The sequence below is a fragment of the Marmota flaviventris genome, chromosome 1 (assembly GCF_047511675.1).
Source record: "Marmota flaviventris isolate mMarFla1 chromosome 1, mMarFla1.hap1, whole genome shotgun sequence".
Classification (NCBI taxonomy): Eukaryota; Metazoa; Chordata; class Mammalia; order Rodentia; family Sciuridae; genus Marmota; species Marmota flaviventris.
The window spans coordinates 218715910-218734266 of NC_092498.1; the positions used below are offsets into that span (position 1 = coordinate 218715910).

At 66.9% G+C, this 18357-nt stretch overlaps 1 protein-coding gene across 4 annotated transcripts in view; it reads right to left on the reverse strand.

The window, feature by feature from the left end:
* Nfic (nuclear factor I C) overlaps positions 1-15557 on the reverse strand; it is a 48479-nt gene extending 32922 nt beyond the window's left edge. The window contains exons 1-2 of one of the 4 annotated variants that reach the window (XM_071604085.1): positions 15476-15557; positions 1499-2030 (exon numbers count right to left, since the gene is read on the reverse strand). In XM_071604085.1, the coding sequence (XP_071460186.1) occupies positions 1499-1916 (418 nt within the window). In that variant the 5' untranslated portion in view covers positions 1917-2030; positions 15476-15557. Of the gene's footprint in view, positions 1-1498; positions 2031-8812; positions 8955-14672; positions 14743-15475 lie in introns of those variants that run through there. The other 3 variants (XM_071604083.1, XM_071604084.1, XM_071604082.1) reach the window with 3 other exon arrangements.
* Positions 15558-18357: the final 2800 nt, after the last annotated feature.

Below are 18357 nucleotides of genomic sequence, written 5' to 3' on the forward strand. Positions count from 1 at the left end.
TGACTGGCCCCAGGTCACTCAGCCTGCAGGCGGCTGAGCGGCCCCTCTCACCCCGGGAGCCGGGCGCAGGCTGGGCCACTGGGGCAGGGATTCCCCTGGGGGGACTGGCTGGGCACGAGGGAGGCCGCTGGACCGGGTGTCTGGGAGCGGGCTCCGCTGGCTGCGGTGGGGGCCGCGGGGGGAGGCGCCTACATTGTGCTGACGCCGCAGAAAACTGGCTTCAAAATTTTATCAGCTCAGCGCAGGGGAGGAGGGGCGGGGCCCGGGGGGAGTGGGGGACAGGACCCCACGGCAGTGAGAGGCCGCCAAGGCCGCCCGCCGGCCCTCCACAGCTGGCCACCTCGAGCGGCTCTCGGCCCCCACCCCACTTCACTTCCGGCCCCAGAGAAGTCGTCGCTGATCAGTGGGGGAGGCTGGGCAGGGGCTGGGGTCAAGGTCACCCCTGGGGAGCCCTGGCCTGGTCTGTCCACTGCACTCCCCGAGACCAGACGCCCCCTGCCTCGACACAGCTGGGTGTCCTGCTGGCGGGGAGGGGAAGGCGGGGACAGGGCAGGCCACCCGTCGGGAGGCCCGGGCACTGCAGGGCCGGGTGGGGTCCCTGTGCCCCTGCTCACCGCCCGGGGCACGCAGCCCCACCCGAGGACAGTCTCAGCCGACCCCCAGGCCGGCCAGTGCCCAGACTGCCACGCACATGGGCCTGTGGAATCCCGCGGCCTCCCTGAGCTGGGGACCCTGAAGAGCTCCAGGGAAACAGGCTCGTGACCAGCAGCAGCAGGGCCCAGCCCCTTGGGGACGGGCCTGCACACGCCCCCCCACCTCTGCCCAGGCTGCCTGTCCACCGTGGCGCCCGGCGTCCACGGTGCCTGGCCATCCCACGGCCCCGGCTCAGCCACACCTCTTCCTCCGGAAGCTGCCACCGTCTCCCTGTCTCGCAGGCTCTGCTGGCCTCGGCTGGGCATCTGCTGGTGGAGCCGGGGGGCACCGGCCACACAGAGCCACACAGAGCCCTGGCCCAGCCAGCGCCATGGCACCCGGCTGCCCACTCACACCGGGGACGGTGACCCCAGGGCTGCTGTGGGCGGCCTGAGTGGATAACAGGGGCCAAGACAGGCCCACGGTGCCGCGCCTTCTCCGGAGGCCCCAGGTGGCCTCTCCTCCTGCACACATGCCCCTGACCCTCCAGGACACAGCCATCAGAGACCTTGGGGCCACCACCGCTGTCTACCTCAGGCTGAGATCCGCAGCCCCCTCTGGGTCTCGCAGTGTCCTGCCAACTCCTCGGACTCTCCTGCTCCACATCTCCCCCAGGTCCCCAGGGCACTGGCCATGCCCTCTGCAGGCCGCCTCCTGCTGGGACCCCTGCCACTGTCGCCCTGGAGACCCCGCCCCTGGACCCCGGGCCCCCCACCCTGGACCCCGCCCCTGGGCCCCGGCGCCCCTCCCACCCCGGCGCCCCCCGGACCCCGCCCCCCTGCCCCCGCCCCGCCCCGCCGCTCACCTCGCTCGCGCACGAAGTAGGCCAGGTAGAGGTCTAGCTCCTTGACGGCCACGCCGATGTGGTGCGGCTGCACGCAGAGCACCGGGTGGCCGCACTGCGCCGCCTTCACCAGGCGCTCGCCGTCCGTGCTCTCCAGCGGGATGCCCTTGAACAGGATCACCATGACCAGGTCCAGCCGCCACACCTTGTCGGCCTGGCGCAGGCAGTCGATGCGCCGCATCTTGCCCTTCTGGTCGGGGTTGGAGAGCACGCAGCCCGGCGCCTTCTTGCCGGTGATGGCCAGCACGAAGTCCTCGCGGCACTCGGGCCGGATGTCCTTGCGCAGCTTGGCCAGCAGCCGCGACGCCCACTTCTGCTTCACCTCGGCCTTCTCGCCCAGCAGCTCGTCCTTCACCGCGCGCTCCTCGTCCTTGGACATGCGCTTCTCGTGCTTCTTGAAGTACTTGCGCTTCCGCGCCTGCAGGTTGAACCAGGTGTAGGCGAAGGCGCGCACGTGGGGCAGCAGCGCCTCGATGAACGGGTGGAACTCATCCTGCGGGAGAGGCCACCGGTCAGCGGGCCGCGCCTGCTCAGGGCCACCGAACCCACGGCCCGAGGGGGCCGAGGCCGCAGCCGGGCCTCCCCGGACCCCGGTCTCCCTCGGCTCAACCCGGGCTGCCATCGCTCTGCACTTTTGCGCAAAATTATCCCACACGTGAGATCTAGGCGAGGGACGTGGCCCTGGTCCAGTGGGACTTCATTGACAAAAGTGGACACTGGGCCTTTGTCCTGGGCTCTGGTCTGCAAGCCCCTGCCCCAGACTGCCCAGAGCAGGACCAAGCAAACCGGGTGCTCAGTGGTGCAGGGAACCAGGCTCCGCCTGGCCTCCCAGACCCCTGCTGGGCAGGCCCGGTGGGGACCACCTCTGCCAGTTGGGACATCAACAAGAGCACTGAGGACCGAGAGCCTGGCAGAAGCACAGGCCAAGGGGCCATGGAAGGGTGCGGGTTCCTGCCCAGCCCCACACCACAGAGGTCACACACAGAAGGGGAGACCCCGGGCAGGCCTTGACTGTCCCCCAGCCCGCCCCACACACCCACGTGCCCACGGGGAGCAGAGGCCAGGAGGCACCGAGACCTGCACCGAAGCTGCGCTTGTGCTCTGTCGCCCTGTCCCCCCATCTGGACGGGTCGCTGAGCAGGGCCCGGCCACCAGGGCCTGGCACCTGCTGCCCTGTGACCTTCCGGGCAAACAGCCCCAGCCCCAGTGGGCCCTCCAGGACTGACCCCTGCCGGTGGGAGGGGCCCACTCCCCATTGTTCAGAGAGAAACACTGAGCGCAGGGAGTGCCCGCGCTGCGCCCTGGCCTTGCGGGGGACCCGAGGGGAGCTGGGAACTGCCTCCTGGCGCCTCACTGGGGCACAGATCCCACCGTCCCCCTGGGCCACCGAGCACCCCCTCCATGCTGGCCACTGTGGATCTTGCTGCTCGGAGGGCGCACTGTCGTCGCGTTCCCGCGGCCTGACCTCAGCAGGGGGGAAACCCAGCTCTCCTGCCCAGAGCCGATGGGACCTGAGGCCCGGGGGCTGGAGACAGGAGCGGTCACAGCCTCTGGGCCCCAGGCTTTTGGCCAGCTGGGCTGGCTGGGCCCTGTCCACCTGCGGCCTGCTCTGTCTCCCCTGGGACTGCCTCGGCCACGGGGTGTTGGAGGGAGGGGACACGGGATTTTGCCTATCACCAAGTCTCCCAAAATAGCCGTGGCCTGGTGAGGCCAGGGCGGGGCAGGATGGGCCGGGCCGGTACCAGCTCAGCTCCCCTCCAATGTCCCCTAAAGTGTGAGTCACCGTGACAGCTGTGGCCGGGACTGGACCTCAGGGCCCTTTCCCACTGCCTCTCCTCCCCCAACCTGGCCAGCTGGGGCCACCCACCCTGTCCCCATCCGCCCCTCAGGGTTTCCCGTGTCTGGATGCAGGAGACATGGGAGACCAGAGACGGGGAGCTCTTTGTCAGGGTCACACAGCTGGGACCAGAGCCCAGGCCACCTAGCCAGAGAAGAGGCGGGAGATTGCGGGGCCCGGGTCACCGGCCATGGAAGGCCCAGGAGGGCAGGAGGGCAGGAGGCCGGGGCAGCAGCATCCCTGCAGGCAGTGGCTTCCGCCCAGCCCGGTGCTCACTGGAGCCCTGCTGAGCCGCGCTGGCGGGCGGCTGGGGTAGGGGTCCGCGTCCCGTCCCTGGACCTTCCCTCTGGAGCCTCTCCCCCTGAGCCCCTCCCTGAGGTCCAGCTCTGCCCTCCCTGTCGAAGCCCCCCACTTTCCTGGGAGAGGTGCCAGGGAGGCGGGCAGGGGTGGGGCCCACGTCACAGGTGACCCCAGCTGGCCGTGGAGTCAGGAAGACAAACACGCTGTAACTGGGTCAGGGACCGCTGCCCGGTCCTCCCTCGGCCTCTGTGGGAGTCAGACCAGGTGAGCAGCAGGGCCAGGCAGCGGAGGGACAGGGATGGACCTTTCCCAGAAACCCCAATTTGGCTGGAACTTGCTGGCCAGAGAACAGATGCTGGGAGGTGGACACTGGGGTCCAGGCCTTGCTGAGCGCCACCCCCATATTCCCCGGCAGCAAACTAGGATGTGAGGCTTCGTGTCCTGTCTCCACGCCTGCTGAGCCCGTATCCCGCACTCCTATGCATCCGTCAAAGCCTTAGTTCCAATGTCCTCTTCTCCAGGTGGACGGCTAGCTCAAGGTCAGGTGACTGGCGAGTGCAGTCTGCGTATCTGCAGCCTTGGACAATTCCTTCCCCCAAGCTCAGCGCATCAGAGCTCCTGACGCTGGACCCCACGAGGGAGGGAGGCATTGGGCTGCAGTTACCGGGGCCTCTGGGCGCCTGCCCCTGTGTGGTGCTGGGCACCGCTGTGGCCCCGCTCACTGGGATCCGGACGTGGGGCAGGGGTGGATGCTGAGCAGGTGGGTGACAATGTCCGGCCGAGCAGAGCGCTCTGAGGGCATCTGGAGGAATGGCGGGCAGGGAGCCCTAGGGGAGGGGTTAGGTGAGGAGCCCAGAAGGTCTCTTGCAGGAGAGGACACTTGAATGAGGACCTGAGGGATGGCAGTGGGGGGGGGGGTTTGAGGTGGAGGAAGCTGTGCAAAGTCCCTGGGGCACAACTGAGCCTGGAGGCACAGCAGGGGGCCAGGGGACTGTGGCTGGAGCAGGGGGAGGAGGGAGGTGGGAGGGGACAAGGGGTGGTGTAGGGTTCGGAGGCAACCAGGGAGAATCTGAGTGAGTCCAGAGAGTGGAGACCCCTGCCACAGTGGCCCTGGATCTCCGCCCACACACCCCCCAGTGTCCCTGGAGAAGCATGAGGCTGAGCCGAGGCTCAGGGAGGCGGAGTCTCTGCCGTGTCAGCTCTGGGGACAAGGCTCGCCTCTACCAAGAGGAGGCTGGGGTGTCAGAGCTGAAGTCTCCACCCAGCATCACACAGCCACAAGGTGCCCGGCTGGACCCGTCTCCCTATCCTGAGCCCCTGAGCACATCGCACGGCCCCTCGGCCGCGGCTCCGGCCACCCGGGCTGCTCCTGTCCTCTCTGAACCCCACGCCATCGTCTGCCTGTCACTCCTCTGCATGCCCAGTGCACGGCTGTGTCCATCTGGGGGTCTGACAGAGAGACCAGAGGCCCCACAAGCGTGCCGGGCCACCCTGACCCTCCCACAGGGCCCAAAGCTGGGGTAGCGCCGAGCAGAGTGACGGACAGTGCTGAGGGGAGGACCACTGTTAGCCCAGCAATGCCCCCGAGGGCTGCAGCTCTCATGTGGCACCTGCTGTCTGCCAGCACTGTCCTGGGAAGACCTGGGAGAGACTCATGTCCCTCCTGAAGTGGGTGTCCAGGCCCCGGAAGGCCAGACCCGCCCCCAGCCGGCAGAATCTGTCATTCACGCAAGAGGCATTTACTGAACACCGACTGTGTGCCAGACCCTGCACCAAACACCTCAAGTGTCCCTGCAGGCTGCCCTGCGGTGGAGGCAGCCGGTGAAACAGTCTGGGGCAGGTGGGGCCTAAGGTCACGTCCCCAGAGTTGCAAAACTGGGGACAAGGACAAGTGGATTCCATGCATCCTGAGCAAGACCTTCACATGCATCTGAAGGACACGCCGGGTCTGCCCCGCGCCCCCACCAGGGCTGCATCCTGCACCAGGGCTGCGCAGGCGGCGGCGGGGCGTGCGGCTGGGGGAGGCGGCTGCTCCGCGGGGCGCCGACTGCGGGTCGGGGCGCCCGGGTGGGGGGCAGCCCGCGGGGCCTGCGGCCTCCAGGCGGCGGACACAGTGGTGTTTCCCATCCATTTAGCGCACGACAGGGAGGGAGGCGGCTCTGGCAGGAAGAGGGAGCGAGCGGGAGAGAACGCTGACTCGCCAGAATCCAGCTCGGTGATTTACAGGGAGCCGGCCCTGGCTCCAAGAGGCACCTCGCCCGCCGCAGAGAGGGGAGGGGAGGCGGGGGAGGCGCAGAGACAGGGGGACACAGGAGGGGGGGTGTCGGGGGGAGCTGGCCTCTGTGAGCCCCACCTGCCCAGGCCAAACAGCCAGATGGGCAGCAGCCCCAGATCCTGGCCCCACCACCATGCTGTGCCACCCTGGGCGGGCCCTGACCCTCTCTGAGTCTTGGCCCCTCTCCCAGCTGCGAGGTGCTGGGGCTCCCTGGTCCTGCGTGACCCCTGATGCCCCTCCAGAACCCGCCCCGGGCTGGACCCAGGGCCTCCCGCCTCCCCATCTCCCCTGGCCCTCAGCAGGGGCCTGTAAGGAAGGCTTGGCCAACCCGACAGGCCCAGCCTCAGTGTCCACGCTGAGACACGGCCGGCCGTCAAAAGGTGGAGGCCAAGGGGGTGAGGGAGGGTGAATGAATGAGGGAGGGACGGCGGCCGAGGTGGCCCAGGCCCAGTGGGGCCAGGGAATCCTCTTGCTGGGTAGGGCAGCCAACAGGGATTTGGCCCCAAACCCGGAATAACTAACGTGGCGGTGGCGGCGGGCGGGAGGCCACCTCCCCGCCAGCAGGATTTATGGAAATAACGGCTCCGCAGTTCCTCTTAAGAGTAAAAGTGAAAAGGCACTTGAGTCACCGCCGACCGACCGGGACAGGCTCCCAGAATCCTCCAGGGCTGCCCGCTGCAGCCCCGCTCCCCCCCCCCCCCCCGCAGGCCGGCCGGTGGCACAGCGCGGGCTGGCACCAGGCACTGCCCCCCCCAGGCCTGGGCTCCCCAGAAGGATCCGGGTCGGATCAGCTAAAAGGGAGCTATTTTAGGTTGGACTCAGGTTGTGAAATTAGCCATGTAGGAGACCCAGAGAGGACAGGAGGGAAGAGGGGGACAGGGAGGAGGGAAGAGAGACCCTGGTGGACAGAGACAGGCAGGGACAGAGGAGGGACAGAGGCAGGGAGGGACCACTGTGAGGGACAGGAGAGGAAGCGGAGTCCCCCGTGGAGCCAGGGGCGCTCAGGTTGAGCCACCCGAAGGGAGCCGGCTGCAGGACTGCACTTGGACCACGGAGGTCCCAGAGGGGTCCCAGGCTCCTGTGCAGGGCAGGGTGACCAGGGGAGGGTCACAGGGGAGTCCCTGAAGTGGGGACCCCCGGCCCGGGCTCTCTCTTCCCCTGTGTCTCCCCATCTCTGCCCGGTCTCGGGCTCTTCACTCAGACCTGGATCCTTCGAGCCCCTCAGCTGTCCCCCTGGCTGACCCCACCCTGCTCCTGGGGAAACTGAGGCACGGTCGGCACAGCAAGTTCTTTGGGGCAAGGCAAGGCTAGGCTGTCCCCTCCCCCACGGCAGCGTGGACGCAGGCCTGTCCCTGGACCAGCCTGTCGGGGAATTCCACAGCAGCAGGCCCTGGAACAGCCTCCCCTGGTGGCCCTCCAGCCACCCCCTGCAGGGAGCCAGGGAGGGAAGGCAGAGGGTCAGGCACCACTGGGGCCACCTACTAAGTGCAGAGGCTTCAAAGCCTGCCCAAGGCCACACCTCGGAACCCTCCCTCCGCCCTCCTGGGGGGGGCTTCAAGGGGACACCTGCCCTGGCAGCCCTCCTGCCCAAAGCTGCTCAGGAAGGAAAAGGGGCAGGGGCTCACCAAGGTCACCAGGGATCACAGGACAACCCCTGGCCCAGCTCCCCCTTCACTGCGGGGACACCTGAGTGGCAGCTGGAGAGCCAGTGAGAACCACCCTGAAGGGGACTCCAGGCTCATGCATGGGGGACCTGGGCAGACACCTGAGAGTAGCCACGCTCCCTCCAGGGACCCCTGCAGCCTGCGCTGGCTCTCTGCTGCACCTGCCTCAGTCTCATGACACCTGGGGAAACTGAGGCCGGCACCCCACTGGCCTAAAATCACACAGCAAAATTGAAGGGGGGTGCCCAGCTGGAAACCACGTGGTCCTGGGGGCCTCAGGAGGCCGTGGGGGGCCAGGAGTCCCCTGGGGAGTGGCCTGGGACAGGGCAGCCACCCCCTCCCCACACACCCCCTGGGTCACTGCACAAGGCTCAGCCCAGGGCAGTCTGGGAGTGCGGCCCGGGGTGAGAAGCTGCTGCGGGAGGGGGCAGGGGCAGGTGCCGGGCTGGCGAGGGCGCGCAGCTCCGCAGTGCCAGGCCAGACCCCGCCGCCCGGCCTCCCGGCCTCCCGGCTGCTCCGGCCGCTCCGCTCTGGCAGCTCAATAATTCAGAATCGATGCGGCGAAAATACCGGGAGGGTGCTGGGGGTGGGGCGGCGGGGCAGCCGGACGTCAGAGCACCCTCCCCGCCCCCGCGCTCCAACTTCGCGCGCCCCCTCCCCCTCCACGCACACGTGGGCCAATAATGGGGGGAAAGGCGCCCGAGGGCTGCGGTGGCGGGTCACCACTTGGGCCGGGGGAGGAGGGGACCACGCAGAGGGATGCTCTTCTCAGCACAGCTGGGGAGGCCCAGCGTCCAGCCGGGACCCCTGGGTTCCTCGGGAGGCGGCAGGCGCCTCGCGCACAGCCCAGCCTCCGCCGCGCCGGGGGCTCCCCCTCCCGACCTTCCCGAGCGCCGGGGGCAGCGCGCCCCGAGTGGAGTGCAGGGAGGACGCGGCTGCAGCCCCAGCCCCGCGCCCAGGAGCGCGAGGGGTCCCGGGGGGCGGTGGGCGAGGCCGGGGTCCCTAGTAGGGGTCCAGGGTGGGGGTCGGGGCCTAATGGATCCTCCGATCCTCCACCGGACCCGGGCCCCGAGGAGGGGGCACCGGCCCGGGTGGCGGGAGGGACGCGCGCCTTTTTCGACCCGCCGCCGCCAGCTTCCAAACTCCCGGGCCGGGCCGCGGGGGCGCGGGGCCGGGGGCGCGGGCTGGGGGGCGCGTACCTGGGTCAGGCAGAGCGGGGACGAATACATCCCGGGCGCGGCGGGAGGCGCAGGGCGGCCGGAGCGGGCGCGCGGAACTTACTGAGTCATTTTTCCAGCCCCCCCCCCCGCGGCGCGCTCGGCTCGCCGCCTCCCGCGGCCGCCGCTCCTCCCTCCCTCGCTCCCTCTCTCCAGCGCCGCCTCCCTCGGTTCCCCGTCTCTGTCCGCGTCTCTTCCTTTCCTGCCCCCCCCCCCCCGTCTCCCTGTCTCTGTCCCTCCCTCTGGCAGCCTGTCCTCTCCCTCCCCCCAATTTCTCTCTCCTCCCACCGCGAACCTCCCACTTCTCAACATCCAACTTTCAAAGAAACGAGGGAAAAAAGAGCGCGAGCGAGGAAAGACCCCCCCACGTCCCGCGAGCCCCCAGCGTTGCTAGAATTACCCGTCCCCACCCCGGGTCTGGGACCGCTGCCCGGGACCCACGGGCCCGACCGCAGCGGGTCGCCTGGGGCTGCCCACCGGGGTCAACTGGGAAGGTCGGGGCCGGGCTGGTGGTGGACCCCGAGGGGCAGAGGTGGAGGTCCAAGCGCCCCCCACTCCCCCCGCCCCGAGCTGGCCGGGAAGTTGCAGGAACGAGCCAAGGGGGGAGGGAAAGAATGAAGAAGTGACGTGCGCAGAGGCCGGCGGGAGCGCGCGTCTTTCGCCTTAAAGATGTACGACCGACAGGACGCACCGCAGGGTGCACGGCAGGGGGGGCGTCCCAGGACACCCTCTCTCCCTCCTGCCCCCAGATCCAGACACGGGCTGCAGTTCCGGCGCTGGAGAGGCTTGGAAACGACGCCAGAAGAGCTTCCACTAATGGAGGGGCCTCCAGAAATCTGTTCCCGCTCAGCCAGTGCCAAAGGGGTGGGGGCAATTGGCCTCGCCCGTATTTCTCCCCAGACCCAGGATGACGGTGGCCAAGCAGGACGCTGGCTTGCCAGATGAACCCTCAAGGCCTCATTCCCCAGCTCCAGCCCCAAAGGACAGCCCATTTCGCAGCCTGGGAAAACGAGGCACGGAGAATGTGGACTTGGAACCAGGCCACCTGGCCCCAGAATCCACATTCTTAGAGCGCTGCAGCTCTCCCTCTGCAAGAGAGGCACAGGCCACGTCCCCAGAGTGGAGGCCCCCAGGGTGTGTAAGGCCAGCTGGGCCCTCCCCAGGCTCACACTCTGCTGCATCCCTCATCCCCACCTCAGGTGTCCTCCTGCCAGGGGGCTCTGTCTGCCCAAGAACAAACAGCATGACAGCCCTGGCCTTCTCAGAAGCCCACTCAGACCCCCTTGGAAAGCCTGCCCATTTGACTCAGCATTCTGAGCTGGAAGGGACCTTCTCCCCAGCCTGGGGCAGCTGCCCAAGCTCAGGGCCAGGTGCCTGCAGCACTTCCCTGTGGCAGGGGAACCCGGGGAACACCAGCACCCGCTCAGGGTTGTGAGCCAGGAGGTAGCAGGACCCCACAGCCCCTCTTCCCTGGCCCCGGAGACTCCCCACTGCCTGGGGTGACTACTACCCAAACCATCCCGCACTCCATAAATGCTTTTCTTTTAAAATTCTCTGTGCAGCTGGGGAGGGGGGTGGCACTTAAAACCCCAGGATGATGGGGCCGGGTGTCTGGGGATCCAGATGCCAACCCAAGGCATATTTTATTAAAATGTGCCGCGAGCACACACAAGGTAAACCCTCGAATGCACCCAGAAGCTGAAGTCCCCAGCTCCCCTGCAGCCTCGCCCGCAGCCTGCGTCTGGCAGCGTGGGTCCCCCTCCTGCAGGAGGGCTCCTTTTGAAGGTAAAGTTTGGGGTACACAGATGGCCCTGGGGAAGCCTCAGCTTCCTCATCTCAGGACACGCCTCAGGCTGGACTGCTGTAGACATGTTAATACTCCTGCCCAAGGGTGGGGGCGGCTGCAGGTGGGAGAGGCTCCTGCTGCGTCCACAGCTGCCCACCTCCTCACTCGCTCACTCGGTTTGGTGCAGGGTCGCTGCTGCCTGGTGAGTCTCCTCTGGACAGCAGCTTAACTGTTCCCTGCCTCAGTTTCCCCCTCTGTGAAATGGGGTGATGACCGTTCCTGCCCCTCTGGGCTAGGGATAAACCAGCCAGTGCCCAGCCTGTGGTGGTTTCCTAAGAAAGCAACTGGTTGATCTGGACCTCGGTGGAGGGACAGGAGTGGGCACATGAGATACCAAAATGTGGCTCATCTGTTGAAAAATGAAAATGCCTTCTCCCCTCCCCACCCCTGCACTCTCCTGTAACTGTCCCACCAAGAAGGTCACCCCCAACAGTAATGCTCGTACGCCAGCCTTCAGGCTCTGCCTCCATGCCCATCTCTGGTGATTCTGCTGAGGCACTGAGGCCACGGCAGGACGCAGCCGGGGGGCGGGGGGAGCAGGGCTCCTCCATGGGCCACTCAGGGCCCAGCCAAGAAGCAACCCAAAGCCTCACGTCCCCAGCACTGCGGGCATTTGTGGGGGGCCATTCTGGGTGCCACAGGGCATGGAGCAGTATCCCTGGCCACTGCTCAGGCCAGGAGCATCTCTTCCCCAGATGGACCACCAGAAACGTCCCCAGACATTGTCAAGTGCACTCTTGGGCAGAGACATCCCTGGTACAGGCTCAGCAAGAAAGTCAAAAACCTCAGTTAGAATTTTTTTTTTCTTAACTACACTCAGCCCACCAAATGCACAGGGTCCTTTATGAAAACACAAGTGTGTCCCTTCTGCAGATGCCAGGGTCCCTGCACGAACATGCACACACCCTTCACTGAGGATGCAGGTGTGTCCTTGAAGTAAACATGCGTGTGCCATTTATACGAATGCACGCTCGTGGGCTTGGGCTCGCCGCCGAGCTGGTGGAACCTGGCCTGGCTCTAGGTTAGGGCTCCCCTCCCGCACCCCAGCCTCACAGGGGTCCTCCTGAGACCTGAGCCTGCTCCCCGGCAACTGCTCACACCCAGATGTGTGGCAGGTGGGTCTAAACCTGGGGACATTAACACAAAGACCTCCAGCTTGACTTTGGATACTTTGGATCCTCTTCAGATGACTCCAAGGGCTCGTGCAGTAAAGAAACAAACACCGAGGGCCACTCACAGAGCAGCAGAGACCCTGGGGACCCTCACAGTGGTCCCACGGGGCACACCCTGCCAGGTGTGCACCTGCTGACCCCACCACCTCACCCAACCCTCGCAAGGGTCCATGGGAGTTGCATCTTTCAGAGGAGGAATGTCAGGGTCTTCAGTCAAGAGAGGTCAAGGTGGGATGTGACACTGGGCCGATACACACATGCACACAACAGACACACGCACATCGCGGGCTCAGAGAGACAGGAGACCCCACCTGACACAGTCAGGCAGACACACAGACTCATGGCTGAACAGACCCCCCCTCTGGGAGCAAGGTCTCCAGACCTGGCCTCAAACCCCACCCACAGCAGAGCCCCGCAGGCCCCCCAGATCCCCGCAGGACACAGGCACACAATGGCCTCACAACGCCCCACAGCACAGCTCTGCTCAACCACAGGGGGACAGAACTGCCCCCCACCACACCAGCAGCCACAGACACACACCACAGTCACACTCCGCAGGACCACACACTCCTGTGAGCACACACACCCCACCGTGGACCCCCATGGTGTTCACACAGGCAGGGGCAGGTCACATCCTCACCAGCACACACCTCTGTCCCCCAGGATGACCGCCACCTCCTCCCCCTGGGCCTTGCAGGGACACCCAGGGGCAGGGGAGGGGTCGAGGGTGGGGACAAGTGTGGGTGCTGCGCCTGTGTGCATCCATCTCCAGGTGTGAGCGGGAGTCTGTGTGTACCTGCGTGTGTGCAGCTCTGTGTGCACACCGGGGGGGGGGGCATACCTGGGCTCTGAATATGCTACACACATGGGCACGAGGGGGGTGCAGCCTGGGTGTGTCTGGCTGGGACCCTGGTGTGTGTGTGTGTGTGTGTGTGTGTGTGTGTGTGTGTGTGTCTCAGTGTGCCCTGGCAGGGCTAGTTTTTTCCCCTTCCCAAACCAATCCCCAATGGGATGGGGTTTCAAAGAAAAGAAAGCAGAGACTCTGGCCTGGCCTTGAGGCTTTTATATTTAGAAAATTATATAAAAACGCGCAGGTGGGGGCAGCGTGGATTCCCCCGAGGCCGGAAGAACTCAGCGACCGCTCTGCTTCTGGTCCACCCGGGGCCAGGGTGCAGGCAGGCCTGGGGGTGGCCCCCGCGCCACTCGGGTCTCCCCAGCATAGGGGTCTAAGGGCTCTCCTCGGCCATCCCCGGGGCCTGTCCTAGCCCCACACCTCGGCAACCGCCCTCCCCCAGGGACCTCCACAGCCGCAGAGGGAGGGAGGAAACCCCGCCGCCCCGCCCCCTCGGGGCAGGTCCCCGCGCACGCGCAGCCCCTGGGTGATCGCGTCCCGGCGCCACCTCGCGCCAGAACCTCAAGCCAGGACCACCTTGGGCCCAGCGGATGGGGGACCTTGAGGCTGGGGGAGGTTAAGGGGTCGTAAAGGGGTGAGATGAGGGAAAGCACTCTGCAAAGGCAGAGGAAGGGCCTGCCCCGCCCCCAGCAGCCCCGGCTCCAGGAAAAAAGGAACTGGGGAAGGGGGGCCATCCCCGGGGACACTCAGCGCCCGAGTCACACGCACACAGCGACACCCTACAGTCTCCTGGGACGCAGCCACACGACAGTTTCCCACTCACCAACAATACTCCCATCCCACAACCGCCACACACACACACACACACACACGGACACACCACGGTCACCCAGGGACACATGGCCCCAGGGACACACACAGTTTCACAAGACCGTCCCGCTGGGACGCCCAGCACAGTCGCCGAGTTACCCAGACGCACAGGCTGTCCCGTAGCCACACAAAGCTCTGACACACACAGGCAACACAAAACACACGTGGATACGCACACATGGATGCATAAAGCAGAGGACGCGTCGCGACCCGCGGACCCACGGACAGGTACCGGACCACTCAGCCGCACAGACCGCGGACGCTCCCACGGATTCGCGGGCTGGCGGGTTCAGGAGCCCAGGAGCCCCCCAGGCACCCCTCGAGATGCAACGCTACGGAGCCCGCGGACAGGACACCGGGATCCCCAAATGCAGCCTCTGCCGCTCCCGGCCTGGGGTGCGCCTGCCGAGGACCCAGGGATCCCCCGGGGCTGGGACCCCACGCGCGCCGCAGCGGGACCCGGGTCAGCAGGGGGCGGGGTCCGGGCGGCGCGAGGGCAGGCCCAGCGGCTGGCCCTGCGCGGCGCCGAGCACGGCCGCCCGCCCGGCTCCAAGTTCAAGGCGCCCGGCAGCGGCCGCGGCGCGCTCTCCGCCCCTCTCCGCAGCGGCCATTTTCCGCTAGCTGGCGCGCCGCGCTCGCCCGGGCCGGGGCACCCCGCTGAGGCCGCCGCGACCCCCGGCCCGCACGGCCCGGACCCGCACCCCCTCCTCCGCCCCGGCTACCCCGGGGCTGCGCGCTGGAGGGTCGTGCACCAGGGCCGCGCCCTCCGCCTCGGGTCTGGCCCGGGAGGGGGCGGGGGGCCGGCGGGGGGGGCCTTCTCCCCGGAGCCCCGCCCTCCCCGCCAACTCCGCGGCGCCCGCGAAGGGCCCCCCACTTGGGGTCCCCCGCTGCTCCCCGCGCGCCAGCTCCGCCCCCTGCGGGGGAATCGGCGGGTGGGGGGTCCGGCGGCGACGGGCAAGCGGAGAGGGGGTCCCCGCATCGAGCCGCTCCTCCGGGAGGCCCCTGCCTCCTGCCCCCCCAGACCTTGCAACTTTCGCCCGGAGCCCACGCACCACCCCAAAAAGTCCCCGGGCGAAAACGAAAGTGGGGGCGGCGACGTACCATGGCGCTGCTGCGAGGAGGCGAGGCCGGCGCCGGAGCGAGCGCGCTCGGTCCCCGGCGAGGGGGGGCCGGAGGCGGCGGGAGGAGGCGGCGAGGGAGGGCGCGCGGGGGAGGGCGCGAGCGCGCGAGGGAGGGGGCGCGCGGCGCCCGCCCCCCCGGCCCGCAGGACCCTCCCCTCGGCCCGCCCTCCCCCCGGTCCCGCGCGCCGCCCGCGCTCAGGCTGCTCCCCGCGCCGGCTCCGGCTGTGGCGGCTGGTGCTGTGGCTGCATCCCGGGCCCGGCCCGGCCAGCGCCGAGGGAGGCCCAGCGAGCGGCCGCCGCGGCGGGTCGTGGGGCCCCGGCCCGGTTCGCTGCGGAGAGAGGATCCACCTTCGCGCGGCGCGCGCGCGCTCGCTCACACACACACACTCGCGGGGGACGGGGACACACGCGGCCGGCCTCCGCGACTCCGACACGGACACACACCGCGCGCTCGGTGCCTGAAGCGTGTTACATACACAGCCCAGGGTGTCACCCCTACACCGGGGACCCGGCTCACAGCCCGCGGGATGTCGCGGACACGCACCTCCTACAGGATTCCGCGAACACAGACGCACGCCCTCAGGCTGCGGGTTGTCACCTAGGGACTCACAGACTGACAGTCACAGAGACACTCAGACCTAGACTTGACCCCCGCACCGACCCCAGGCCCCTCCCCCAGCTGCCCGGGCCCTGGAGCGCAGGTGTCCCGGAGACACAGTTACACACAGGCACGGCGGGTACAGACGGGGACACAGACAGACTTGGACACCAAGGGCGACAGACCTGGAGGCGGGGGTCCCCTGGGGGTCCCGCAGGGGCTCCAGGCGGGGGCGGGGGGCGAGCGCCGCGGCCCGGTGGGTGTGGGGGGGCGGGCGCCCCCTCCCGGGTCAGGATTAATGGCGAAGCCTCCGCAGCGGGGGCGGGGCCGGGCCGAGGCGGGTCAGCACCCCGCCCCTGCCGCGCGGGCCGCCGCGGGCCGGGAAGCGCTGCCGCAGCGCCCCCCCAGCGCTCTCCCGCAGCCCCCCCTCCTCGGGCAGCCGCAGAGCAGGCGCCGCCCCCTCCCCCAGCTCTGCGTCTGGCGCAGTGAGCGAGGTGCGTGGGGTCCAGCTCCCGCCGAGAGTTGGACAGGCGGCTGCCGTGGTCGCCCTCGGGTCTGGCTTTCCCTGCCTACCCACGACCCCAGTCGTTCCCCCCCTGGGGCTCCGGTTTGGGGGGGACCCTTTGTGGAAGCAGTTCCCTGCTCTCCTGGCGGGACTCTGGGGTGGGGTGCGGGAGGAGAACCAGGCCCGGACAGCCCGGCGACAGCTTTGCCGAGTCGGGGGACTCCTGGAAGTTGATCCTAGGTGCAGCTTGGGGGCTGGGCGCTGTCAGGCCACTGCGCCGACAGCAGCTCTGCCTACCCAGTAGTTGCTCAATAAGTATCGGCCACGTGGTCAGTAGCCATCCACCAGGAAGCCCTGGCCGCGACGGCTCTTGAGACGCTGAGGTGTCCTCGTGGCGCCTGGACATTCTGCCCCCTTTCCAGAAGGAATGTCTGAGGCTTGAGAGGTGAACTCCTATCCAGGGGGCGACCCCAACGCCAGGAACCTGAGGACCCTGGCCCTGACCTTTCTCCTGGTTTCTGGCTGGCGGCTGGGGGGGGGCAGGGCTGCTCACTGGAGACCCCTCCCGCTGCTGTCCCCAGTGGGCCTCCGCTGACCCCCTGTCTTGCTTGTGGAACTTGGTACCTGGAAGAGGAGAGCGGACAAAGGGGAGGGAAGACCAGTTGTCAGGGGCAGGGCTCAGGGTCCATGGGGCAGTAATGGGGACACAGAGCCGCCGTCCCAGGCCTCCACTGACTGTCCCCTTGCCTTCTCCATGAGGTCACCTTGGGCCTGACAAGCACCTGGGTGCTTGCTGTGAGTTCACGCCCCCATGCCTCTCGGCAGCTCAGCGCCCGTGTGCCCATCTCAGGGACACGGAGACCGGCTCTCAGAGAGGTCAGGCACTTGCCTGAGGTCAGCTAGCAGGAAGTGGTGGTCGGAGGGCACCAGGTTGGGCGTCTTTGGGATCTGAATAGGCTCAGAATCTGCACCCCCACCCCAAAAATCAGGCCCTGGTTTCTCCCTCTTCCTTTTTTGATTTTTTTTGTATGGGGGATTGAATCTGGGGCCTGACCGCCGCGCCCCGCCCAGCCCTGTTTTGTATTTGAGAAAGGGCCTCACTAGCTGCTTAGCACCTCTCCATCGCTGAGGCTGGCTTTGACCTGGCGAGCCTCCTGCCTCAGCCTCCCCAGCCGCTGGGATGACAGGCGTGGCCACTGCGCCTGGTGAGTTAAAGCATGGATGGTCAGCACGCCCATGAGAGAGGCCCAGCCTCACCAGAGATCTGAAAACGCGGGACGTTCCATCCCCCTCCTCCTGACCCCCTGTGTCTCCCTCCCTGTCTCAGGACCCACCTTCCATCAGACAGAGGAGGAAACCAGGCTGCCCCTTCAACCCTTGGACGTGAGTGTCCAAGCTGGTTGGCCACCAGCTCTGTCTCACATGGTGAGGGACGCAGCCAGCTGCGTTTGTGCCCCTGCAGCTGACCCCCCATCTCTGCGGGCCCAACCTACCATGGATCGAAAATATTTGACAAGAACCGCGTCTGTTCCAAGCATGCGCTTTCCCTCGCCACCGGACGGGACAGTACAGGGTGCCGTGTACGGTCTGTTGGGTGGGCCCCCGGCGAGCCCAGGGACAGCCCGGCTGTGGGAGGAGTGAGCAGGTTGCAAATACTGCAGCTCTGTGCTCAGGGGACAGGGCCATCCCCAGCTTGGGCGTCCAGGGGCAAGAGGACGGGAGCCAGTTCCCAGAAGATGCCCAGGGACCGTGCATGGGAGGAGGAGTCCCCTCGTCCTTACACTGGGTTCGCCCTTCTCCCACCCTGGGATATTCCCAGGAGGCAAAATGACCAGCCAACGTGTAAGGTCCAGCCTTACAAGAGCCGGAGAAAGGGGGACAAGATTCAGAACGCACAGTGCTCTGGCACTCATCAAAGTCAGCAAAGATGTTTAAACTGATAAAACCCCATGCTGGTGAGGATGTGGTGAAACGGGCATTTTCAAAACTGCTTAGAGGTAAGTGTGGGCATGGGCTGGCGAAGCCGTTTGACATGCGTGGCACAGGCGGAGGCAGGCCCAGACGGCACTGTCCAGCTCCCAAGAGTCTTTCCTAAACTTGGAAAAGGCAAGGATGCCCTGAAGATGTTCATTGTCATAGACTCAGAAATCGAAATGAATCCGTGTTCTCTGTTTGAAAACGGTCCCTCTGCGCTGTTCAGTCACCTGACCACGCCTTATGAAGACCTGGGCCGTGGACGCAGTGTTCCTGTTGACACTCCATGTCCCTCTGTGTTGTGTGCGTTAAGAGGGACTTTTTTTAAAAAACCTCCAAGAGTCAGTTTTGACCCTGTTAAGAGAGCTCTGAGCTGTGGTAATGGGGTGGTGCCCGGGGGTCGTCACAGCCTTAAAAACCCGCGCAGGTCCAATAAGGAGAAGGCAGAAAACATCAAAATGTGAGAAGGCTCATCACAAAAGGCAGAGCGCAGGCAGTCAGCAGGAACGTGAGAGGCCCAGCCTCACCAGAGGCTGAGAAGATGTGCGACGAGATCCCAGCGGGGCCTCCGCTTACTCCCCTCTCACT